Source organism: Phasianus colchicus, chromosome 4 (assembly GCF_987193195.1).
Source record: "Phasianus colchicus chromosome 4, bPhaCol1.hap1.1, whole genome shotgun sequence".
In the NCBI taxonomy this organism is placed as follows: Eukaryota; Metazoa; Chordata; class Aves; order Galliformes; family Phasianidae; genus Phasianus; species Phasianus colchicus.
The window spans coordinates 7,914,844-7,942,264 of record NC_143439.1 but is presented as its reverse complement, the minus strand read 5'-3'; the positions used below and the strand labels follow the sequence as shown (position 1 = coordinate 7,942,264).

Genomic DNA, 27,421 nt, shown 5'->3' with positions numbered 1-27,421 from the left:
TTTTGCAACTGCATTTTTAGAGAATTGCTTTTTAGTTACTGTATGTATTACTAGCACATAATTAACTCCCAAAAGTAGCCAGTACTTGTAATATTGTTAGGGCTTCATGTTCATTTAAGTTAAACTTCTTTTTCCCAGAAAAAAACAAGATGCAAGATTTTAATTGCACCTTAACCTTATAAATAGTTGTCATTTAGGAAATATCTGAAAAGAAATTCATATAATGTAAATCACTAATCTTCCATCTGTAATTTTTGTTTTTGAGAAAGGACACCAAATGACATACCGCCTCCAAAATTCTTCTCATTCATTGCTAAAACACACCACTCTTGCTCTCAAATAGCCAAGTACCGTTTTCTTAAAAATGCTATCCTGCAACTGCTTCAACTTCTTCAGAGGACGTTTTTACCTTTAACCCACATTTAACCCAAATTCATTGAAAAACTGTACCCAAAAGAAAACACAATCACCTGCTGAACAGTTTGAACTCCCTGCACTGATCTGTTGAATGGATCCTTCACCTGCTCTGGGAAAGACTTAAAAGTAAGAAAACAAATAATCTACCAAGGAGAAAACAAACCTTTACCAATTCAGCTCTGAAAGATTGGGTTTGTAGATGATGTCCACATTCTACAACGAAGACTGGGCTAAGATGGGGAAACCATGAACTCAAACATCAAAATTTGGCAGAAGCTAGTGGACAGAACTTGACAGGAACTTTGTAATCTGCTCCAGTAAGCATTTAGATAACATACAATCTTTACTCTTCCATTTTTAAATTAAACTGCTCCCAAAATGATGCCTCTTGTTTTATTCTGCTGGTCCATGGCATCAGAGGAGGACGTTGGTGGTATGACAGTAGAAGTTGAAGCTTCCTATCAATATTCCATTATACTTTGTTGCTATGCAACAGACAGCAGCAGATGTACAGTATAACAAAATGGCATTTGACATGGAAGAGTGTATGTAACAAAGGTGTGTCAATGAATTGCTGAATGCAGAAAAAATGGCACACGTTGAAATTTACTTCTGTTTGCTGAACATTGATGGAGACCAAACAGTGCATTGAGCAGAGTAAAGTAGAGGAATATGCATTTCAGCAGTGGTGACAGAGCAGTGGGTCACCTCCGCTGATGCAGATTTTTACAAGCACGACATACAGGTTCTCATGATTGCTAGTGAAAATGCATAGCTAATGGTGATAATGATGTTGAAAAACAGTGTTTTGTAGTTATGAGTTTGTTCTATTAAACAGTGTTATAGTGCTCTTCGTTGGAGTTTCCGTGGAAATTCTTAGGAGGTTTTAGATTTAGAGATACATACAGTCCTTAATGTTATTGTAAATGATATTTCAGTCACTCATTACACTATTTTTGAGAGCCTCAACATAAGCAGCTACTTGAATTTCACATGGTTTCTTAGAGAAATAAGAAATCCTACGGTTATACACTTTTTGTATATGCAATATTGAAACTGTGTAATAGTCATTAACACTAGTGAGTGTACCCTACTAATTTTTTACATCAAGATATGAAATCAGAAAAATGTATATAACTGCACTGGGTTCACTTCTAATCACTAAGGTTAACACATATCTTCGGTGGACTCGTTGAGTAGCCATCCTTTAGACATTCCTTAACGTTCCATCTAGTTAAGCTTCTTGATAGGTCATTACACTCATGCTTACAATTCTAATCCATTACTCTGAACACAGGCATCTGAAATAATTGAAAATTCGCAGGAATAAAGGAATAAAATAGGATGAAAATGTAAAACAACTTCTGAAGAAGTTGTTTTATGTTCTTTTTATAATGTAGGCATGAAGTTAAATCATCTGCAAGTATAGAAAAGAGGTGCAAAAAAGCAAGACTTCATATGACTTCAGAGAGCAGATTAAATTAAAAATGCCATAATTATTCAACTTACAGAACAAAGACATTTGCATGCTCTCATATAATTAAACTGAAATCACTGCTGATGGAAGCAATACAAAACACGCACAAATGGGTTAAGAAAAGAATATCATGAGACCACCAGCCGCCATTAAACATTGTACAAAGTGTTTTAAATTATGAAGTCTTTAAACTTCTGCCTGCCAGATATGGCAGGTTATCTGAAGGGAAGGATGATGCTTTGTGCGCCCTCCTTCTTTTCTTCTTTCACCAGGTACCTGTTACTGGCTGCTCACAGAGGCAAGATATTGAGAGCAGGATGAACTTGAGGACTGGCCCTTCTCTTACAACTTCATATTAAAATACTTGATATCTCTTGATATACATCTTGGTCAGCATGACTGCAACAAAAGCTAGACCAGGGCACTCAAGTACAGCAAATCTGCAGTTATTCTGACATGCAAATCAATTTTTCACCAAGATACATCTTTAATTTATTTATACTGCTGGCCACCAGCCACCTCACTTTACACTTGCACACACAGCTAGGGTGCAAACAACTTTTTCCCAGCAGCTACTTTATCTAAGTGACAAGTATAATCAGCAGACTTTTTATCATGTGTAGGGTCTGTGGGCATTTCATGATGCACTGCATATGGGATAAAATACCATAATCCTCTTATCTCTTTGTTTCTAAAATAAATTTAATAGAAGGTATGTGTCCGAAAACCACTGAGCTTTTTTTTTTTTTTTTTTTTTTTTTTTTTTGATGTAAACATACTGCTTAAAAACCCATTGATTGTTTTTACAAGTTTTCTCTAAAATTACTTTTTGAAAAAACATTCTGTTATCAGAATTTTTTTTCTGGACTCATTTCTCTATTTTAAGGAAACTAAGAATTCAAAAAAGGAGTTGGAAAAAAGCAGAAATTAGTTGCATTCAAGTATTTGGAGGAGTACTTGTGGGCATATTTACGTGCACTTTAAATTACCACACTCAATTTTAGGATTTTTAAAGAACTCACACCATACCTTGGAAACAAGAATAGACAGTAGCAAAACCTGACCTAAAAGTGTCTAACAACTACAGCATCTGTCTATACAAATACTAACAACAGTGCAAAGTACAGAAGATTCCCAACGTCCAAAGTTAAATAATGTTATTGTAAATCTTAAGCACAAAAAAATAAAGAAGAAAAACTATGTTTAGCAATGACTAAATTCACAAGATAGATCTTAGGCCACCTAAATTCTTCAAAGAACTTGAATTTAAAGGAAAAAATCCCACAGTTCCCTTTTTGTGTCTTCACATTGCTAACAGTAGTATCAAATGCTCTAACTTACTTAACAGATTCCAAAACTAAACACCATCTAGAAACGATGAACTACCAAACTGCAAACTTGCAAACTAATTAAGAACACACGTGCTTTTATGTATGGTTTAATTAATTGTTCAGCGAAACTGAATGTTTCATGCACTGTGTAGTCGAGATAGGATTACACTGTAATATCACATGGAAGGTAAACTGAAGTGAGCTATTATACTTTGTAGTCTTCCAAAAAGGGAGAAAGGAAGTTGTATGTCCCTGTGAATCAGGAGGAAAAATCAAGCTGTTTGCCAGAAGTGAAGAGGGTATGGCATTGCAGTTGCATTACGCACAAAATAACCCTGCTAGCCAAAAGCAACTGTTTGCATATACAGTCCATGATATCAAGTCCAAGAAATCTCTGCATCATCATCTACTTATTAAAAATCAAGAAAATAAGAAAATCCCTTTATGGATTTCCAGAAACAGTATCTAGCGAAAAGCCACATGCACTTGAATCATGGCTGCTGATTCTGAAAACACTGTCTTCCTTTCAATGATGATATTCCTCTGTCAACAGAAGACGCTGTCTCAGAAATCAACAGCCATCACACTCAACACCAGATCTATACAAAACAATCAGAAATAAAAACATTCCTTTTCACTTGTACTAAAATCACAGGACCAGAAGCTAAAAGCTGACACAAATTCATATTTTATGCAGATCAAGCATAAACAAAATAAACCTTGTCCATCATGTGCAAACATCAAGCCCTACAAATAGAACACTACAAGGCTATAAAGATGAGCTGCTAACTGCAGATTTTGGTTACTTAAGTTAAAGGAGAAACTGGATAGACATTAGCACTCAAATCACGAGTCCTCTATGTACTATGAAACATTTTACATTTCCTCTTCTTGTTTGCTTTTGTCTGGCTTAACATATGAACTCCTCTCTTTGGCTATTGGTAAACTAAGAATACATTACGTACTCAGAAACAGTATAATGAATTATTTACTAATCTGTACTTGTGATGCTTTGACTCCATCTGTGGGTTTTTGATAGTCATAATAGTCGAATTTATAACCGAAGCTGGTCACTTAGAGTAACAGAGTGGTATAGAAGAATGGAGTCTGCCATTTTCTGTTCTGCTGAGCAGCACATGTTCTCTCCTCCTATATGCTAAAATTAAGTAGATTTAGCAACTGTGTTGGTGTCCTTAACTATTTTGCGGACTGAAATTCGAAGCTATGTACTACCAAAAAGAGCCATGGTAAAATTCTCAGAATTTACAACAGCATTATATTTACAAAGAAAAGGAGAGAAAAACAAAAGAGAGAGAAAGAAAGAGGACTGACAGAGGGCTGGAGAAAAAGAAGAGGAAATAATATGGCAGTGGAGACAGTGAGTTGAGAAGATTGAAAAGGAGAGTTAATGAAAGACAGAGACTCACAATCTCACAAAAGCACAGGAGGCCTTTCTCCGTCTTCCAAAGTATCATAGGAAGAAGGTCTCACTGTTTGCTACTCTTTTTCACGACTTTTTGTAATGCAAATTTAGTGCTAGTTAAGCCCTCAAAAAAGCAACGTAATAAAACCCATCATAATATTAGAAGAGGCTAGCTGAAATTAAGAGCAATACAATCATCTCCAATTTCTCATTACTTCCCACTAGCAATTTTTCTTTGTTTATTCTTTTCTACACATATTTTATTTTAGTTTTGCTATTTGAATGTTTTTATAAACCAGAAGTTGCCTTTAAAGTAAAGTCTAGCACTACTGTAATCAGACAGAAAAACTATTTAGACTAGACATAAAATACACAGTAATTTAAAGTCATAAAACAACGTCACATCAATGAAAGCACTGACTTTAAAGTATTAAGCTGAGTATATAAACTTGTAAAATTACTATAGCTAAAGCATAGCAACAGTTGTATATAGACAAGATGTTTCCCCAACAAACTGACAAATTGTTTATGACAGCTTAACAAACCCAGAAACCATATACAAAGATGGAAAAAAATAATCTCACTTCCACAGAAGTGATCATACGTAACAATGACTTCAGAAAATAGCACTAATTTGTTACTGGTCTGGCACATAACAAAAAACATATACATGCTTACAATGGGAAAGACCAAGAAACTTGTGAAGCTCAACATTTTATCTCTAATGGGAAGGAATCAAATTATGAAAAACTGAAAAACAGGAGAACCATACAGTGAAATATTCCCACATGCCCTCTCACACCCTAGTGATCCAGATTTCTTTAACAATATGATGTTGGTCACACCGGAAGTAATACCTCATAAATATTTCCTATTTATTACAACAAAGAGCACAATAACACCATTTGATAAAGAAAAATTCTCAGCTATAAAACATCATCACAACTATTAGCTATACATTTTCAACAGCAATCAACAAAAGCCTGTATCCTATATGCTCAAAAAAATCTGCATCAGCAGAGGTAACCCACTACCACTGTTACTACTGCTGAAACGCACTACCCACTGTCTCACTGTGCTCATACCCATTCTTTGGTCTCAATCAACGTTCAGCAAGTTCAGCTGATGAATGTATCAGAGTATTGGTTCAACCTCTAATACCATCCCACACAAACATCCACCTCTGAAGTCATGGGCAAATAGAATAAAATAGAAAGCACTGCTTTTCAGAGGAGCCCTTATATATTTATTGCTCTGAATGCATTTTTCCTTCAGGTGTTTTTTCAATAGAAATTGATTAAAATTTTATCATCTACAATACACTGAAGGCACAAATTCCAAAACTTGGCTGTGTAATGTGTGAAAAGCTTGTTTCCATCTATTTTGAATCTGATAACTATTTCATTTTCTTTCTTCCAAGATTAAAAAAAATAACAAAGATACAGCAAACAATTGTTGCCTTCTTTATTTCCTCCATACTTCCGCGATTGCCCAAAATGTGTTTAAAATTGCTTTATTTTAATTGCTAATATATTTTAAAGCTAGACACAAGACCCACAGTTTTCCGTGATCATTTTAAGGGTTACGAACCATACACGGTTCATTTCTAATTAGAAATCTCTACACATTCAGAGCATTTGAACAAGTGTAGGATGGAGAATAACATCACATACAAATGAATAACAGCATTTTGAAAGCTCACTGTTAATTACCAGTTACTATTTTTATCTTTATATTACAAACACTACTGTTCTTGAGGGAGAGAAGTCTTCTACTAGTGCCAAATTACCATCTTACAATTTTTTTTGTCTTATGAAAGACAACAGTTACTTGCAAAAAGCAAGATTTAAAAACATAAACAATTTTTCAAACATCAAAAAAATCTTTCTTAATTCTTTTTGAGTAAGCCCAAAACAGATCTGAAAAGCAAACAAGGAAGAAAAAAACAGAGTGCTAGTGATGAACGATATCACCCACTTACACATGCTTTAAGACAACAATTTGATAAAAAAAAATATAATCAGCTAATGACAAGAAAAAATAAAAACAAAGAATGAAGGTTATGTCAGTGTAACAAAGCTCTGAAAACTCCTAAAATATTTAACAAATTCTATCTACACTAAGGATTTAAGAAGGAATGTTGAGATAAATTATCACAAAGACATACTTCGATGAGGATTCAGTCTCAGCAGGCCTCTGTAAGAGAAATAAGCAACAAAACATGCACGAAAATCCCATGCATAAAAATTCAGAAAAACGTCCAAAATTAAATGCTGCATGAGACTCTAAGATATCAACACAAGAAATCTATCCTTGAAAATTCGCCTTTGGCTGGCGCGGCCCCTGTCCGTGGTGCTGAAGTGCCCCATCGGACGGATAGACTTGTTCCGCGGGGTGTCTGACCATGGTGCTGCAAAAACAATCTAGGGAGCCAACGAATAAGGCACTGCAGAACATCGTTTACACTGCCGTGTGACCGTTTGTAGTTTTGTTTCCTCGTTTCGGCAAATGTGACCAAATAAAACAGATCAACTGTCAGAGATGATAACTGATCACCTTTATTACCCACAAAATTCCTCGAAGGCAACTGTCTGAGGGTTATTGGCACTGCAGACGTGTACAAAATCATTTTTTTACCCATTAAGAAGAAGAAAAAAACCTTACATTATTAAAAACAATCTTTTCAGTGGAATATATCAGACTATAGAACATTTCAGTTGGTACGATTTCCTAGTTTGTGATAAATTCTTGGGTCCAAACAAAGAAAGCCTGTAACAATCCAAAGATTATAGCACCGTCCTGGAATGTAAACAAGAGAACTTCATATGCTTGCATAGCTTTCTTTAAAGTGGTACTTCAAACCAGAATTCCCAGAACACAAGTACAGACCTCACCAGAACCTCCTATTTCCTCCCTAGTACTCTCTCTTTATAGAGAAAGGTGACAGACTGGGAAGAAAGACTTTGCTCTCTCACCTAGATTTTGCTTTATAATGGTTTCTTAAAGGGTACCAACACACACATCCCTAAAAATCAAAATACTGCTTAGCTACTGCTTCCTGTTTGAATGCTTTCTTTCCCTCTGAAGATTATTTTAACATGATTATGTCAGATGTCAAGCTCTGAAAACCTTTATGCATAAGCAGGTCTTTGTACAAGAGCTCTAATATACAGCTACAGCAAGAGGAAAAATATCCACACCTTTCAGAGCTTATCCTTTCTTGGTTTGGGATGTTTTTAATTAACTGCTATCTTTTGTTAAAGGTACTGATGATAAATTTACTGCAAGGCAGTAACAAGGGAGCTTGTTGATTCAGCAATGATAAATGTCAAAGTTCTCAGTATCCAAATTGCAGTTGCAAATGACTATCAAAGTAAATAATCACTGCTGAATCAGTTATGGCTTCCTCTTATCTTATTCTTCTCACCTTCTTTTACTGTCCAGTTCTGAAAAAAACATTCTGTGCTTTGAAGGACACTGAGTAATTCCTGTGAATTAATCAGCTTTACTTAGCACACTACATTGATTCCTTTGTTGGAATATGAGATGAATAAAATTTTATTTTACATTTCCTACATGAAAAACATTTATCACAGAATCTCTGTAAGTTTTAATGCCCCTGTAGCCATTTTTTTTTAAATTTGCAGATGTACAATAGGTACGGATCAAAACAGTTACTGCTTTTTATCTCCTAGCCAAAAGTAACAAGAGATAAGCAAGCAAATTTCATGTTCTTTCCCCTCTCTCTCTCCTCACATGGAAAGATATTCAAGCACAAGTTAAACACACTGAATTTGTGCTCTTGAAATGCACAATCTGTAACACAATTGAGATTAATATGCTGAAGAATACTCAACAATGAAGTTTACATTAGAATAAAAAAACTAGTCTGATTTGTCATAGCAATTAAAACATTTGATATCATTGGGTCTCATATACCAATTAAAAATCTCATTTTTCTGAAGGTAAGAGATTTGGGGTTTTTGTTTCTTTGTTTTCTGTTGTTTTTTGTTGATTTCTGTTGGTTTTTATTTCCACAAACTCAGCTGGAACAGAAGTAATTACTTATATAACTTATCAAGTACTGCAAGAAAACGATGAAAATTAAATAAAATACTAGTGTATACACATGTAGCTATGGTGAAGAGAAAATAAGATTTAAGAACGGTATAATTTTCTTCTAGTATTGTCAGCTTATGATCTTGCAAAAAATTTTAAAAGACAAATTATCAACAGCTATTTGCATACAAGATGTTATAACAAACTTTTGAGAATGTAAAATCATGCTTTGATAACTCAATGTATTCCAAGTATTTTCACTTCATTTTTTTCCCTTATTCAAGTCCAGAAACACATTAAAATTTATTGCTTCCAGTGAACAAAGAAAAAAGTGTGCTTCTGAATGTGACACATTCTGGTGGGAAACTGTCTGCTGTATAAATAAAATACATGCAGCTATACATATAATATGTAATACTCTTTCCAAACCATAGTGACCTCTTAAGAAATAAACACTGAAGTCAAAGCAGGGTAACAGACTAGCAGTGCACTCCTGGCATTTGTCAGGAGCGTTTGTCAGACTGACAGTAATATTAACCACAATCCATTTCAGTTGCTTTGGTTTATCATTGTGTGACTGATGTTCAAAACAGTTCCATAAGAAATTGCTTAAATAAAGTGTTGGTTTAACCTACGCACTACAATTCTTTAAATCTTTACTAACTGAGGCTGATATATTAACAAAACTGTTATTCATATTTGTCACTTTACAATACATAACGTTTACTTGCAACTTCTAAAGAAATCTTCATTTCTAATTTTCCTACCATCCAAAAAAGTAAAAAAATATTTACCTTACATATTTACTGCAGGATCAGAGCAATTATGCAAGTCCCACAGTAGGACTGTTAAAATCATTATAAGTGTTAATTGAAATATATTTAAATATTTTTAAAACCTTTAACAGTCCAAAAACATAGACAAGCTATAATACATAACTATCACTTATTTTGAAGCATTCCTCTAAAGGCAACTGTATAACAATGAAAATATCACAATATATGTTACAGTCAAACATTTTCATATTTGAAAATTAGTGAAGTGCTGATGGTTAATATTAGTTGTCATGAATCACGATAGTTGTCATGAATCCATTATCCAACACAAAGTTTTAAATTTAAACTATGAAGTTTATATTGTTAGAAATGGCTAAACACTAAACCAAAACCTAAACTTCTACAATTTGAGATAGGTCTGACAAAGATTTCCATTACATATACAGGCATGATTTGCATTCTTCTAGAAAAGCAATTAAGTGTTCTGAGATAAAGTTGCACTCTCAAGAACTATCCTAACGCTCTCAACAATTTTATTAACATAAAATTATGTTAATAAAAAAATCAGATAAAGAAAGGGTGGGTTTATTATCCAATTTCTTAACAGAGGCGAGACCGGTATCCAAACCTAAAGCTAGAAGAACTGTACTACTTTGCATTTAGTTCTACTTATGCACCTGTCTTACGAAGGGCACATCTTTCATGAAAAAACCATTAAGGGAGCTAGGCTTGTTTAGGTTCAGAGAACAGAAGGTTCTGGGAGGACCTCATTATGGCCTTCTACTACTAGAGAGAAGCTTATCAACAGGAGGGAGAGTAACTTTTTACACCATCTGACGCTTTCAGAACAAGGGGCTTTAAATAAAAAGAGAGGAGAGTTAGATTAGACGTTAGGAAGAAATTCTTTAATCAAAGGGGGGTAATGCACAAGAACAGGCTGCCCTGAGAAGCTGCAGATATCCCATCTCTGGAGGTGTTCAAGGCCAGGTTGGATGGGGCCCTTGATAGCTTCATCTAGTGGGTGGCAAGGTTGCCTATGATGTGGTGTTGGAACTCGGCAGGCTTTAAGGTCCCCTCCAACTTAAGCCATTCTGTGATTCCATTTCATGTTTTTGAGAGATAGGTAATGACTACAGGGCCATGTGAGTTGATAAGTTTACACATTAAAATACAATTGAAAGGAGATCCTCAGAAATGTAATAGTTGGGCAGTCCTTTTATGTCTTGAATTTTTTTATTAATTGCATCATATTTTCAGTACAATTTAACAAAAAATTAATGGAAACTGAGATTGCAAAAATAATATAATCAAGGAAGTCACTATTAAAATTTATCTTATGTACATTTATTTTCTGCACTAATTCAAGGTATACAGAACTGATGTTACTCATAAGCTTTCAGTTTTTTCTAAAATATAATTCAGCCATCACCAAATTCCTCTACATAGGTGACATGCAAAAAAAAAAAAAAAGCAGTAGTAAATGAACAGGTAGGTAGTATGAAATAAGATCAAATTCCTGGACTTTCATGTAAGTTTAAAACCAAACAATACATGCGACTCTTTCCTTGTCTATAAAGCAGTTTTGAAAATAGTGCTATAAGAATCACCAGGGCTGAAAAAGACCTTCAAGATCATCCAGTCCAACCATCCAACTATCACCAATAATACTCACTAAACAATGTCCCTCAACACAAAATCCAAACGTTCCTTGAGCAGCTCCAGGGTCAGTGACTCCACCACCTCCCTGGGCAGCCCATTCCAGTGCTTGGCCACTCTTTCAGTATTTCCTAACGTCCAGCCTAAATCTCCCCTGGCACAGCTTGAAGCTATTCCCTCTAGTTCTATCACCAGTTACACGAGAGAAGAGGCTGACCCCCAGCTCACTACAACCTCCCTTTAGGTAGTTACAGAAAGCACTAAGGTCTGTCCTGAGCTTCCTCTTCTCCAGACTGAACAATCCCAGCTCCTTAAGCTGCTCCTCATAAGGCCTGTGCTCCAGACCCCTCAACAGCTTTGCTGCCCTTTTTTGAACCCGCTCCAGGGCTTTAACATCTTTCTTGTAGTGAAGGGTCCAAAACTGGACACAGCACTCGAGGTGCGGCCTCACCAGAGCTGAGTACAGGGGGACAATCACTTCTCTGTTCCTGCTGACAACACCATTCTTGATGCAAGCCAGGATGCCATTGGCATTCTTGGCCACCCAGGCAAGCTGGTAAAGCTCTTTCTACTACACCACAGACTGAGCAACAAACAATGTCTTCAAACTGTATTTAACTTCTTGTAAGCACCATTATTGGTTTTAATTATTTTTCTGACAGAGAAATTCAAGTATTTTTTTTTTCTAACCATTATGTCTGCATGTTGCAATTTATCATCTTTGCATTTCTTCTCAGTATCATTAGCTCTTAAATTTTGAAGATTTATGTTCCTATATTTTAAACTTTTTAAATTCTTAAAATTAAATTTATATTAGCTACAGGTATTTTTAGTTGTAAACTCTTCAGATTTTTTTTTTTATTATTTTTTTTTTGCCTGGAAATGATGAAGAAAGCATTCATTAAATTCTAATAATTTCTTATTAAATTATTTGAAAATATTATTTACATAAAAAACTTGTTACAGTGCAAACTGTGTGTAGGTTTACCCATGATTGTGTCAGACATTCTGAGAAAACACTGAGTTCATGACTTAGTCAAACAGAATAATATTATTAGAAAATATTACAATGACAGTACCTCAGTACCTTTTTACTTTGGACTTTTTATCATTTTCATTTTTTATTATATTTTATTACAAATAATGTTATTATTTTTATTATTATTTATTTTCAATTTCTATCTATAACCTGTAATAAATCACTGTATATATCATATATAATAATATATAGGCAAAAGGTACAGAATAGTCAGAATATATACACATATATAGATAGAAACATATACCTGTAGAGAGAGAGAGATATATATATATATATGTATGTATGTATGATGGATGCACAAAACCTTTCAAAAGTTGAAGTACTAAATCTGAAGTGAAAAAATAATTTTGCAGAAGATTTTCAAATAAGAACTTTTAAAAACTGCCTTCATTTTTAATTTTCTTTTTATCATATTAACATCTTGTATAAATGATGTTTGTTAAAAGAACAAGTTTTCATTAAAATTTTTCCTTTACGTTTTCCACCAAAGCAGCAAACACTGCAGAAGACATGAGTAAGACTGAAAATTCCTGTGATGATCAAGAGATGGAAAAATAAAAGGTATATATGATGACAAATACCTTTGACAAATCTCTGAAGTTGCTAGGGAGCGTAAGGTCCAACTCATCCGATTCATAGTTGGTAAGAACCCAAGGGAAAATAGGGTACTGATTTAAATCATTGTAAGTGCGACCTGACAAACAACAAAAAACAACAGCTTGAATTAAAGGACTTCCGCTTAACTAAAATATCAACCTCTGAAGATAAAACTATATAATTTTATGAGCTCCTCAAATGAACTGTAATTTATTTTAGATCCTTTATCATTTCAGTGCTCTACTTTGCTTTACTGAAAGGGATAATTTAAAAGTTTTCAAATTGCTAGTATTTAAAACATTGCAGCTCATCTCACTTTATTTGTTAACTGTTTTGCAAGCACTAAGAATGACGGTTAAATACATTCATTTTCTATGCACTTCTCCTTGCTTTGTCATCTTATCTTCAATCTTTAAAATGAAAAACCTAAAAAAAAACGGAGTCCAATGACTTCTTTTTATGCAAGAAGTTGAGGCAATTTTCATTCTGCATTAAATTCAGTATGTGAAGAAGTTCAGGATTTTTCATTGAGAAATCACTCAAATAACAACCATTTCATTTAGGGAATCCTCGTTAAATTGGCCTTGATCTTTGGGTATGCCAAAGTGTAACAGAATAAAAATCTGCAAAAAAACCCCACCATGTTCTAGAACCATGTTCACACGTACACCTTCGTGCATCCATAAGATGCATATAATTAACTTCCTCCAGTAAAACCAAAATATATTACCTATACAATACATACAGACATTACACATAACCCGTAACATAACCTTTTTTTTCTATCCTGTCTTTGGATACTGCCACAGAAGTTCATTCACATGAATATGTTTTCTTGATTTTGTCTGCTCTTAAAAGACACGAGAGAAGGGCTTTTACTTCTTCCCAAGGGAGACTATTTTGCAATCCATTCTACCAGGTTATCAGAAAAGAAATTTAAAAGTCACTCTAAGTTTTTATTTCCATTGTTGTCTTACACCATTCCATATTTTTCCATTATGATTTGCAGAATTTTTAAATGGTATAGCTAGATCCTTTCTTTCCCTTATCAGTTGGCTATGTTACACATTTTCCCTTATTCAGGATTAAGGATACATGACATTGATATATTTATTATTTATTAATAGCCATCAAAACAGTCTTTCACTTTCCCACTATGGGTAACTAGGTTTTCCCTTTTTCCATAATCTTATTTTTTATTTCGTTTTAACTGCAAATGCCAAGAACACAAGCAGCTAGAACACACTTCATTATTTCAATAATACATTAAAGCTGAAAAGATTCATTCAACTAGAAACTGAGAAAACACTGTCATGATCAATGTCAAACAAAACTTCCTCTACTTAAAAAAAAAAATCTACCAGTATCCTGGCATCTCTATCTTAATGACTGATTGCAGAAACTAGCAAAAATTACAATTTCTATTTGAAGTCATTAGCACAAGCAGAGGCATTTGCTCTACAGGCCATTTTTTAAAGAGCCCAGTCTGAAAAGGAATTAGTAGACCATTCAGCACTGTCAACACCACAGAAAAATGCTGAAAGTAAATTTAGGAGGAATTTATGAAGTTATTATTTGGAAGAAAATTTTGCATAGAAGTTATTTGTTCAAAGGAAAAAACTAGCAGTGCCTGATGACTGCTGAGACTGACACTGCTAACTAAATGCTTCCATTCATGAGTTTTAAAGTAATTTGTGTTACCTGCTATTGTGTTTAGAAACATCAGGTATTCAAAGTTGGAAATTTCTCGGTGTTGCCACCGCTGGGTCATATGGGAAGCTTTGAAAATCTGTCGTGGACTAGCCAAAGAAATGCGTCTGAAAAACAGAAGTAAACATTGAAGACAAATAATGGGAAAACCTGGAGGATCTTCCTTTTTTGCTTAAGAAAATTTTAGTGGAACATTTATTTTTACTAGTTCTGTGCTACATTTCCATTCAAATCAAACTGCTATTTTGGATACCTGAAGCTTATATGTTTTAAATGCAGGAGGAAATCAATCCAATTAGGGATGAGGGACATTTCAAAAACTACTTCCATCAGCCTCGGTGAACATAAAACTATGCTGCTGACTTGAATTCTGAAGATACCTGGTAATAAAGCCCAAATCATCTGCTACAAAAAAGAGTAGCCAAGTACATCATAATCTTCAGTTTGGCAATCCAAACACAGAGTCTGACATGGAAACACTTATTTCCCACTTACTCAAAACAAATTTGAAACCTGTCCTTTAGGTCAAAAAGATATACCTTCCCAATCCTTCCCATACTGTTTAGCTTATATTGGTCTATAGATGATTAGAATATCCTTCTGATTAGGAACAATCATTTTAATCTGCATTTAAATAATAGAGAGAATTCAAGGATGTTACAGTCAAGCTAATGAAACTGAGAACCCTCATAAAAGCTAATCAGTATTACAACCCATTTTAAACCAAGCTTACATTTCAGTGGGTTGGCAACCACTAGGAGTCCTATTTTCCTTAAGTACATTAAGTCATATTGACAAGAAGATGATACCGTCTATGTAACAGACAGGAATCACAAAAACAATCTCAAATTCAAAATTTTTTGTTACAATAACACATTTTGAAAAGCATGCAGAATCAACAGGGATGTTTTGTAAAACTGTAAGTATTAACGCTTTAAACTATTGGTTGGTTTGATGAAAAAAATATAAACACTTAGACCTCACAGATATAATTAACTCAAATTGTTAAGTACCTGGTCTGAGGTAGTCCAAAGGTAGCCCCAATACCAACCCGAGGTAGACAGTTAACCACTTTCTTTACTGTTGCTTGATCAGGAAAGTTGAACATGACACCCACTGTGAACACAAGAGTTGAAATACGATGTTATTTTGTATTATTTATTTCCGCCTTACTACGCCAATAATCAAGTGCCGAACAGACAGAAAACAAGACATGCTTCCTTCAGATTACTATCAATACACTTTTGTATAATTTTCAAAATTTCTTCTATTTTCCACTGAGAATTTCCAGTTGTTTTGCTTTCTGAATAGAAGTTAAAACTACAGGCATATACAAACTAACTAGGATTAATTTCGAAAAGGGTAATTTATATGTAAAGTAGCTTACTGGGTAGACATTTTCTACATATATTCATCTCTCAAAATAGTATCTTCATGCGTAAAATAACAGCATGACACTTATGAAATAAGAAACTAAAAATCTGAATTACATAATCCAATCGTGATCACCAGGAAACATTGTTAACTTCATGAAGTGCAACTAGAGGGTCCTAAGCAAGAAAGCGTTTGTGCACATTATGAATATTCTGGTGGACAATATGCATTCCCAGACATGCTCTGCAAGATTTGTGTCTGATTCCTTAACACTATGTTCAAGATGAGAGTTTGTTTTAAACTAAGACGAAACTTTCTGACTGTCATACTAGCTGTATTAAATATGTTATCCTATAAAACATATAAAGATTTCAGGACAACAATATCTAACATTACTACAGAGAAGGGAAAAAAAAGTGATTTACATTTTACATGTCCTCTTAGAACCTACTATGTTTGTTGTTTTCAAAACTTAATTTTTAAATATTCATTATCACTATAAAAGCAATGTGTCTGAAGAATCTTAGTTCAAACTGTAAAGACAACGTATAATCTAAATTGCAATTTATGAGGAGATAATAACAAAAGAAAATTGTCCAAAATCATAACTCTCTATAGTTTGAGTGAATTGTATGTGTGTCTGAGAAAGGAGCTGATAAGTAAAAAAAAAGTTCATACTCAAGCAGGGTTAAGCTCAAACTTATTCTTTGAGTTACACTGAGGAATAACTGACAGCTGTGCTTTCCTGTTTAAATATATATATTATATATTTAATATATATTTTATATATCTACATAAAATATATTTTTATATATAATATAATTTTAGAGCTATCTGAGAGCTGTAGATTATTGCATAACTGACTATGCTTGAAAATATTAGAATACATTAATATTATTAGTAGAAATAAGGAATGAAGCTAAATCAGTCACTGGTCCAGTCTGCTAGTGTAGTTCTTCCATTCTGTTTTCTTACTTTGTATAACTAACAACTGCTAACCTTCCCCCAAGGGAGGAGAAAAAACTTCAAGCATAACAGATCAGAGGTAGCGTATGCCTTAAACAATAGCATTCAGGGGATGCCAAGTAAATATGTGGATATACATGAAAGTGAAGTATTGCTAATTCCCAATTATCACATCTGAACATAATTCCTCAATGAAGGAAAAAGAAAGGAAAAACAAAAATTGTAATTCAAAAATATACTAACTTAAATATTGAGGCATATAATCCAAAACTCTCTACTACTTATACAAATCCATAACAAAAAGGGAACGAGTAAGCAGCCAAGGAGAAAGAATACATTCCCAGAATCAATCAATACTTGATATTTCTCTAAACTCACAATACCTCTATTTGCCATGAAAATCTCCAGTGCCGTATTTTGCAGAAGATAGCGTCGGGAAAAGATAGCACGAATCTCTGAAAAGAGCCATTTGCCATGGAGTCCTTCTGTATATGCCAGAATCTAGTAGAAATTGAGCATGGGAGAGAGTATGTTTTAACATGTTATCAGCATAAGTAACACATTTTTTTTAAGAGAAACAGATGCACAAGCATGGATTCTACCAAATGCATCCAGAACCTACAACAAAATTAAAAGTTGCTCATATTTAAAATAATGCTACGAAGCTATAATGATTTTTTTTTTTTTAGGTCTAAATTCAACTTTATACAACATCCTTTTAAAAATTTGCTCTTATTTTTTCTTTAAAGACAATTGACTATCTTCAAGGGAGTTTCAGACACAATAATAAAGGCCGTAAAATACAAAAGCATATTCTGAAGTGAACTACTAGTACCATCAGATGTGTCCACACTCAACTTAGCATTGTAATAAGTGAAATGCAACAAAAAAAAAAGTAAAAAATGTCTTCAAGTAAGAAAAAACATTCCTTACATTTACCGTTAAGGCAACATTCATTAATTCTGGAGGTATAAAGGTTGTCTGTATAAGAGGTTAAGTATCATTTTGTCAGCTAAGGTTAAATACAAACCTGCAAATGAACTCAGCATAATCTCTCTATGGAGTAAGCGGTTGTCAAAGTAACTTGTTACAATTCCTGTCATCCCATCTGACAGACACAGATGCTTAGTCTGCCTTCACAGTTCAAACTAATCTCATTTTTAGTCCTCAGCCACTCAGTCTCTTTGTTTCTTCACTTTTTCCTTTTCATTTCAATGCTTAATTATGTAAGTGTTAAAGGACAGCACCACTGGACACTGTTGGGCCTCAGATTAACAAAGCACAAGCAAAGGAAAATATCTGAATTTTGTTCATTTTAGTAAACACAAACACTTTAAAGATAAATCCACCACAGGAGATCTAAGTATAATTTCTCACCATCACTCTCACAACAATTTCACTTAGCAATATATTGGGAATAAAAGAAAAACTAATAGAAAAGTGAAATTCAAGCCTCTAACATAAGTGAGATTGGTTTTGAACTTGTTTATAGGTTTTAAACTAAGGAAGACTTTGCCCTTCATGAGCTATTTGTTTGAAGACAATCAGTTTTTGCAGCACAAAGAGCAGAAGCACTAAAAGTGTTACATAGCACTATGTAAAACACAGTGCCATATCTGCAAACTTGATAAAAAACAACTGGGGAGAACCAAAAGCAGCAAGTTTACTATAGATCTTCCACATCTTCCTCCTTTTTAGTTAATCTCTCATCTTCCCTCCCAGTGCAACAGACAACTTCTCCTCTCCCAATACTCCATGAACACAGAAAGAGAAAGAAAAAACGCGTAATTATCCTGAAGCAGAACTCCTGGAATGTGATGAAAGGAACATATGCTGCCGAGGGTTACTAATAATTTCCAAAGGGGAACTATCAGAGTGGGGCCATGCTCATACTCTCCGTACCACATCCATAACCCAGCACCACTAGCTGGCAGACCCATGTAATTCTACAGTACTATTGGTCTTTCGTCACATGTATATAAATATCCTTTACAGAGCACAGCATCCAAAGAGGTGACAAAGGAAACAAAGTTGCAGTGCCTGTGTACAAAAATGTCTTAGTGCTTTTGCTGATATTCATTCATGTTAACACATGAAAATTGGAGTTTATAATTTCAGTGATTGTTTTCAGAGACAATTAGGAATGTCTTTCTGCATTTCAGTAATAGCAATTGAAACAACTGATTGTCACTATAAATCAGAACATTTCACATTCAAAATTATTACACAGATGCTGTAAGAAAAATCAGCACGTTGAAAAATTATTACTTTTATCTGTGGGTCTGACATTTGTAGAGGCAGTGGAAACACTGCAAATGGCCAAAAGCCTTTTTTTTTTCCCCCCCAAGGGAAAGGTTGGCCCTTTTCCAAAAGGAAAAGCATCAACCTGAAAATAGCAGAGCTGGTTTATGCTGGGCACCTCATACAGCCATGCTGAAGTTACTGAAACACCAGGATTTACAGCCCAAACTTGGATCGCACCGTAGACATGATAGCAGCCCCTGCTAGAGCAATTCTTCAGGCCGCTCATTAACAGCCGTTATCAGGAGCGAGAGCAGCTGAGGCCTAGCTGAGCCAGGCCTCCATCCCCAGTCGGAACAGTAACTGCCTGGTCCGCAGCTTCACTTCAAAGTCTCTGGAGTTCAATTAAAACTGGATTAGGTGGAAGCAGCCCTTCTTTGGGACACTCTGTTCTCTGAACCCCTCGCACACTGACAGCACCCCAGACAGAGGTCTAGCCCTCCAATGAACCGGTTGCCATGGAAACTGCATCATTACCATTGCTCTGTGCTTAGCGGGCCCAGCAGACAAGATGAAAGATTCAGGGCACAAACACGCTGCTTTCATGTGTGTATCAGTGAGGATTCCTTACAGAAATCAAACTCAACCTTTTATTCCTTGCCAGATAGCTGATTTTATTAACAGAACCTACTAGTTGCAGAAACTGGCTAGCGATTTAAATTGAGAATTTTTATTTTCATGAAGGGATTTTTTTTTCTAATTAGTGCTACCACGTCATAATTTTAGTTTCAAAATTACAGCTTGCAAAAACTATTCTCCAACTTATCCATTTCCTTTCTTAAGCCATACGGCACAGAAATTCTGTTCAAGAATTTACGACCAACCATCTTATTTATCCTTCAGTAAAATGCTCTGAGTTCACTCCTATTTATTTTCATTATTTGTTAGCTCCGGTAATAGTTATGGGCCAACTTCTGAAACAATCTCATGTAACACGCACAAATAGAACTTCCTTTTCCATGCCAATAGATATTTACACAATTTCAGTTGATTCAAAACATCAGACTGGAATTTAATCTACCGCACATTTCATTTATTTCAAAAGATACTGCAACCTGCAGGAGGAAAGACAACTTAAACAGTTTACCATAGAAGTAAAGAAATGAACCATGTCAGGTTCCACAATTCCAAAAATCTTATTACACAAACTACTCCACGGTGAAACCTCAGCAAACCAAATGAAGAAATGGCATGACATCACTATTTAAAATCCAAAACTGCTTCCACCTTTGCACAAAGTTCTAATTTACTTCAAATACTAGAAATGACAGCCCAAGCCTGCAGCCAGTCCTTCAGTCCTATTGCAGGCCCTCATGCTACCCAGCAGGAAGGAGCCCACCAAGTGCCCAACAGGTGAAGAAGAGCCAGCTTCAATATCCACCTTGAGGAGACTGAAATCAGCATTGCAAGGAAACTCAGATACAATAGTGTGATTGTTAATTAATGTCATACGTAAACAAATCATTTCCTCACAATTCATAATTGGGTATCAGCTAATTTCCCAACATGAAAATGCTCACTTGGAAGCTATTCATCATACACTTGTGAAGCAAATGCCCCACTTCACCTTTTCTTCAAAACCCCCCTCTTGAACCCTGATTACAAACAATGTCTCTTGTAAAAGATTACACAAGATAACACCCCCACAGCTGCCTCTTGAATGAGAGAAGTAGTATTTTACTGAGGACTAGATGAACATTTTGCTCTACATTTCAGGCAAACAAATCAGCTATTGTATATTCTCTTTTAGAGAAAAGTATTGATCTTAAAAATGTGAACATCCTAAAAGTAATTAAGTCCGCAAATGGATTACAGAACTGAAACTGTAATTGAATAATTACATTACTTTAACGTGCCAGCCAATTTAACTGCCGCGAATAAAATAAAAACTAAATAGCTTATTTATAAAGCTGATGCATATTCGTGCATTTCACAACAATATTTCTTGAGAGCTTTTCCTAAAAAAGTTATGAAGCACATTAATCTAGATACAGAAAAAGCAAACAAAATGCTTCTAACTAGCATTTAAGTTTGCAGCTGAAAGAGAAGGTACACAAATACAGTGTAGCATTCTAAGTCTTTTGGGATCATTTTTGTTCAGGAAAGCAAAATTACAGCATGTAGAGGCTATAAAATCTGATTCATAGTTTAATAGGAATCTGGATCTCCACCACAAACTCAGCTTTGCAAATGTGTCTTCTGATTCTACCATCCAGATGCTACTTGGTTCCTAGCTGTAGCATTCACAGTGAAAGGGTCTTACTGTACTCTTGGCTTAAATATGTCCAAAATCAATAATATTAAATATCCTAATGTTTTTAAATAAATCTCAAAGCTTATTATTTATTTTAGACTTCTTGAGAACAGTGATTAAGATGTTCTTTTTAAGGAATAGATACTTATACATGCAGCCCCTGAAATCCATGCTCAAATAGTAGTCCTCCATCCAGTCCCTCCTATGAGCGCACAGTCTGCTACACAATCCTGTTCAGCATTTTCATGGGTGACAAACTCAATTAAACATATTCATTACTTTAATGTTCCACTAGATGGTTTTACCCAGCATAAAAAAATTAATTAAATAAATAAATACTCTGTGACCTTTGTATCGATCACAGCAAAATGGCTTATGCCTGGGTGTGGGTGGTGAAGGGATTGGAGAGGGGGGTGGTAAAGGACTCTTATGTTTTCTCTTCCAATTACTGGAGGAGATGATAAAACCACAGCAAATGATGTATCAGCTCATTTTATCTTATCGCTTTGGGGCTAGGTGACAATGAAGTTCATATTTCACTGGTTCCCATTGAAGATTGTGAAAATTACTTGCCCTCCTGACCTGAAATTTCACTAGAAGACAGAAATTTCTCTTCTGCAAAGTAATGCAATTTTTCAGATGTCAACCTTTAGCCCACCTTTAAAAATTAATTTCATTTATATTAACCAATGATATTGATATTTTCATAGAATGCTCTTTGATACATGAACCACAGACTAGCAAATTGATGTGCTTTAGAAGGCTAAAATTATTTTACCTGAAGCTGCTGGGGACAGATAGATTTACCACAAGCTGAAATTCTTATTTCACAGTACGCTGTTTATACTAGCCTGATATACCTCAAAGCCACTGGATCTGTAAATAGCATAATCATCAGTTACAAAACTACCCCAACTATAGAATAGATCTAAAAATCAAAGTTATATACAAATAAAAAAACAATTTCTGTGGAAATGAATAACGTCTGTCACAGGCCACAGATTAGTACACGTGTGATGACAAGAAAAATACTTCCCAGATGATTAAAATAGAGGATGCACAACCATATTTTCTCTTTTTATTCCGACTCTAAAGCTGTATTTCAAAGTGAAAAAAATTACACAATGCAGATTTTCTGAAAGCAGTCTTCCACTAACTGCAGATAACTTTCACCAGGATCATCAAGATCTGCCTTTGAAAAAAAAAGAAATATCCACAACAGGTTTCATTTTTTTGATTTGACTATGTTCTCAACATCCTGTATGCACTAATAAATCATTAAACACTGTTAGCAAAGTTAGTACCAGCTATCTTACTCCTTCCCACTGCTTCCAATACTTCAAAATTTCTTTGTCCCTTTTGACCACCTCTACTAACACCTAGATAGAAACATCAACAATGGTTCACTACCAGAGGCAGAAAACATTTGATCATCACAGAGAACAATAAGATCCAATTGCTAAAGGCGGGAATGTAAGTTAAATTATGCAGTCTAAAAAGCAGAAGTTCAACAAGTAGAAAATGAATAAAGGCTTGAGTGCCTCGCCAAGCCCTACAAAGATAAGGATATAAGAATTTTCCATTATTTGGGAAATAAAACAGCATATTTATGATAAAACAGAGCTAGAATTACAAGAATTCATATAGTCTTGGAAGAGCTGGCTGCTGTCTTGATTTAGTGAACATGTTACATTCTGATTTGTTAGTAAGGATTTGCTCATCAAGAGGAAGATGCACAAAGCTCACACAACCGAGACAGCGTGCCACAAGGCATTAACTCTAAGAATTCCCAAATGATTCAGACAGCATCTTCTGAAAAGTGACTTTTTCAACTTGTATCCACTCTCAGATTCTCTGATAAGCATCATTAAAATGGTGCAACTGACACGCGCACCGCAGTTCACATCTCATGTATTTATCAAAGCAGCACACACGAATGGAGCTGTACATCATTTAAATTAACCAATGATGGAGATACGCTTATGAAAGCACACTGGTACACACATACCTAGATTCACACTTGTGTGTATACATATACTGAAATGTTAACACGAGTGACAGACTACATAACAGCATATCATACACAGAATGCAGAAATTACCATGCAAAATCAAACTCAGTGTACATATAATCCCAGCATTCTGTCTTTAGCAATGGCTAGCACAGCAGGTAAATAGAATATTTTCTGTTTATTTCATTACGTCATAAGTTTTAATACTTGGAAAGTGCTTTTAATCTATTCTAACAAATAATTCTGGCTAGTCTTGATGCCCACATAAACTGGTAGATAACATAATTCCTTAGTGCACTGCATTAAATTTGATGACTTGTTTATTTTGTATCAATGAATTTCATCATTTAAATATATACTATATAAATACTAAATGAAAAAAAAAAAAAGGTACTTTGATTTCAGTTTGCCTGTCAAGAAAAAAGAAGTACTGAATGATGCAATGGTGCATTTCAGGCTAGCCACCCCAAGTGAGAGAGAATTATGGCAAATTACATTGGGAAACCTCATTTGCCATTAGTTTACCTAAGCAACTGAGGAGTAGGTGTCTAGAACGCTTCAAAAACTACTCACAACTCTCTACTTTTGATGCTAACTACAAAACATCACATCAGCACAGATCTCACGACCTTGTTACTTAGCTCCCTTTAGAGTTTATTAATATTAAAAACTAAAAGACAAAGAACAGGAGTCTTTAGATGCTCCAAAACTCCATCCTACTGAAAACTGATCATTTAGTTTTACTTCAGATCTCCTGATAAGTTAATCAAAAAGAAAACACAAATTCAGACTGTGATACTCTAACAGTGATTGTTTTGGAAGCGTTTTATTACTGGTAAAGGGATTATAAAACAAAAACCCTTCTTAAGCTTTAACCTCAAAGCTTTTTTGTATGCTCCCTAGCATATTGGGCAATAAATAAATAAATATTTTCTGAGGTAGTAGGACCACAATCCACATTTTGCAAAGACACCCATATCAGATCATACAAAAGACTTCGTAACGGAAATAAGAGAACAGATGAGTCTTCAGATCACAGTTTATGAGGAAGACACTCACTCAGGTGTGCCTCTCTGAAATTACTCAGCATAACGCCATAATGAGATAGAAAGTACTATAATAGAAGTGGGGTGACAAAGTCTTCAATTACAACAAATGAGAATGAGCCCAAATGCAGCAGGCACTTACGCAAAAAAGAAGGAAAAGTGCTGCCTACACTTAACAGGCCTCAGGTAGGCAGAGGTGTCTTTTATATCCAACAAAAGACATCCTCACCTCCACTGCCAACCCTTAAATGAGCTCTGGGAAGGGGTGGGTCCTGGCTTATTCCCTTCCTCTCACTCAGGTACACTGCATGCACCTGAGCTCCCCTGGGTTGGCCCTGCCTTCCCACCAGGTGCTCCATCACTGCTTCAGACTGTGACTTAGCATTTCCGCTACCCTCAGTTATTAAAATCCTCTGGAAGAATACCAGCAAGGACTATTTTCAGTAATTCTGTATCTTAATTCTCTAATATAGAACATCTTTGAAGGATCCATGATCAGGATTTTTTTTTCTGGAAAGGTTTTACACAGCAAATTAATCAATTATTTTTGTTACTCATATAAGACAAGTGCAGTAAAATTACAGAAACCAAGTTGCAAGGATGCGGCTTCATCATCAATGATTAATCACTCACATTGAGATAATTTTGAGGCTTTAGTCAATCCGTTTTTCAGGTGATCAAAACTGATTTTGTGAAAATCACTGTCTTCTTATTCTCAACTGCAACTTCACACTGGACTGTTTCTGGATAGGTTCTTCTTTTTGTATTTATGAAAATTACTATTTTTTGCTTGCACATCAGAAGTATCTTCTCTCCAATATTTGACAAAGTTGTAACAAATAAAATTACAGCATTTAGCAAAAGACCTTGTCCCTTTTCAATTTTGAACAGATTGCACTGCTGTGCTATGCTCATTTTGCTTCTATTTAGTGGCTCCAATCACACACTGTTGTAACATTACTGCAGTAAAAAGCCTTTTAAAAGTATTTGAGGAATTTCAAGAAAAGCCCGATATGCTCTCTCTTGTTTAAAAGTAGAGGAAGTCAGAGAAGGAATCAAACAAATCTCTTTTTTTTATGACAAATGGTATTAAAATGTAGAGATTTTTTGTTTCTTTGCAGGGTTTTTTGTTTTGTTTAGTTTTCAATTTAAGAGTTACAGTTAGTCTCCCTCCTTTTATAAAATTCCTACTGCAGAAAAACCTTGTAGATAATCTTTATCCGTCTATATTGGTTGATCTCTATGGAGTACAGAAAACTAGGACAACTGCCAGATTAATGACTCACAGCAGTTCATATCCACAACAGTATAACTAGATATGGTGAAAGGTAATATATAGGAGCATGCTTCTCAAAAGCAGATCACAGAAAACAATGTAAAAGCTCACTTAGTTTTACTATCTTTGCTCTTAACTGTAATTTAGCCACAAAGGTTTCTGAAGAAATATAAGCTTTGTGTTTGTTTTAATCTTCTCTTCAAATTCCTGTTCTGAAAAGCAAAGCAGAATAGTCATGTTAGATTTCCCACTGTGCAGTGCCTTGCACCTGCCTATTTAACCACCTTCGGGATATAACTTTTCCCATGGGCTCCTCCTATATGTACCCAGCAAAGTCCTATCAAGCCGTAACATTTAAAAGCAGAACAGCAGTTACAAACAAAAAAGGAGGGAACTAAAGCACCTGCAATACTGGCAGTTGTCCAGTGTCTACCATTTTGATATGAACCTGGGAGAAGGCAGGTGGGAGAAAACAACAAACGGACAACGAAAAAAAAATTAAGTTTCATTGTCAAAAAGAAAGGGTTTTTTATTGATGTCCTGTAAACTACTGCTCATATCCCTTCATCAGAAGAAAACAAAAACAAAAAACCACCCCCACACATCTGGCAGGAAGCTAGAGTACCAGTCATCATAAAAGACTGCATCTGATCAGGTCATTAATGGGAACCAAGCCCATTCGTAAAAGAACAGATGTGCCTCTTGAAGGCAAGGAGAAAAGTCAGACTCCAGAGCTGCCAATCCAGCAGTTTACATTAAAAGATTCTGTGTTATGTTTTATGAGAGATATGGCACAGAAGGTGCAGCTTGCAAAGGGATGGGAATGTAAAAATGGCTTAATGCCACCTTTGTGCTGCACAATCTCTAGACTGCTGCAGGAACCAAATCCCCTCTGAGTATACTGGAGCAGCTGCAGGGGCTGCTGTGTAATTACATACATTTGCCTTACTTGGGATGTCTGGTAGCTGCCCCACATCCCAGAACTGTACAGAATTTAATGCTAGAGACATTTTCCCTCCTGCTCTTAGAAGTTGGGACAGAAGACAGCACTGCTTATAAACCCTCCGCTGTTCAAGGACTGCTTCTCTCCCTGCTAGTTCCTTTTCTATGTACCAAATAAGAACACATACGACAACAAGGTATGGAAATCACTCTTAGTTATCAGAGGACATGCCCCCATCACACTTTTTTAAATCAAGGCCTACATAAGCATGCCTCATATTCAGTATCCATATTCTTACATTTATCTCATATTCCTGTAAAAATAGAGTCATTTCTCAAGTAAAAAGGTATCATCAGTCAGTGATAAAGGTTTTTATATGGCCGATGACAAGAGAGAATCTCAGATCACCCACATAGGTAATCTGACCAATTAAAATGAACCTCATTTGCAAAGAACAAAGAGCAATGTGAATAGGAGGTTTATAAAGTAACTGCTGATTAACGTTTTCACTGATGACAAAACAGTTTAAATTCGTCTATAAAACATTCTTATGAGTACAGACCTTCTTCCAAGGTTAATGAAGCCATGGACATTCCTAATATGAGATCTGTGACCACATCTAGGATACTGGAGTAACAAAACAAGAATATGACCATAATTTCACTTTTAAAATGCAATAGAAAATTAAACTGCATATCTAATCCAAATGATTGATAAAGAAAGGCTTGGGAATATCATACAAATACAACATACACAGACAGG

At 35.0% G+C, this 27,421-nt stretch overlaps 1 protein-coding gene across 8 annotated transcripts in view; it reads right to left on the bottom strand.

The window, feature by feature from the left end:
* The window catches only part of LRBA (LPS responsive beige-like anchor protein), a 370,588-nt gene that overhangs the window by 111,097 nt on the left and 232,070 nt on the right, over nucleotides 1-27,421 (bottom strand). For 7 of the 8 annotated variants that reach the window (XM_031588887.2, XM_090138536.1, XM_031588890.2 and 4 more), the window contains 4 exons: nucleotides 17,212-17,329; nucleotides 15,502-15,604; nucleotides 14,480-14,595; nucleotides 12,763-12,875 (listed from right to left, as the gene is read on the bottom strand). In XM_031588887.2, the coding sequence (XP_031444747.2) occupies nucleotides 12,763-12,875; nucleotides 14,480-14,595; nucleotides 15,502-15,604; nucleotides 17,212-17,329 (450 nt within the window). Of the gene's footprint in view, nucleotides 1-12,762; nucleotides 12,876-14,479; nucleotides 14,596-15,501; nucleotides 15,605-17,211; nucleotides 17,330-19,309; nucleotides 19,751-27,421 lie in introns of those variants that run through there. The other variant, XM_090138538.1, reaches the window with a different exon arrangement.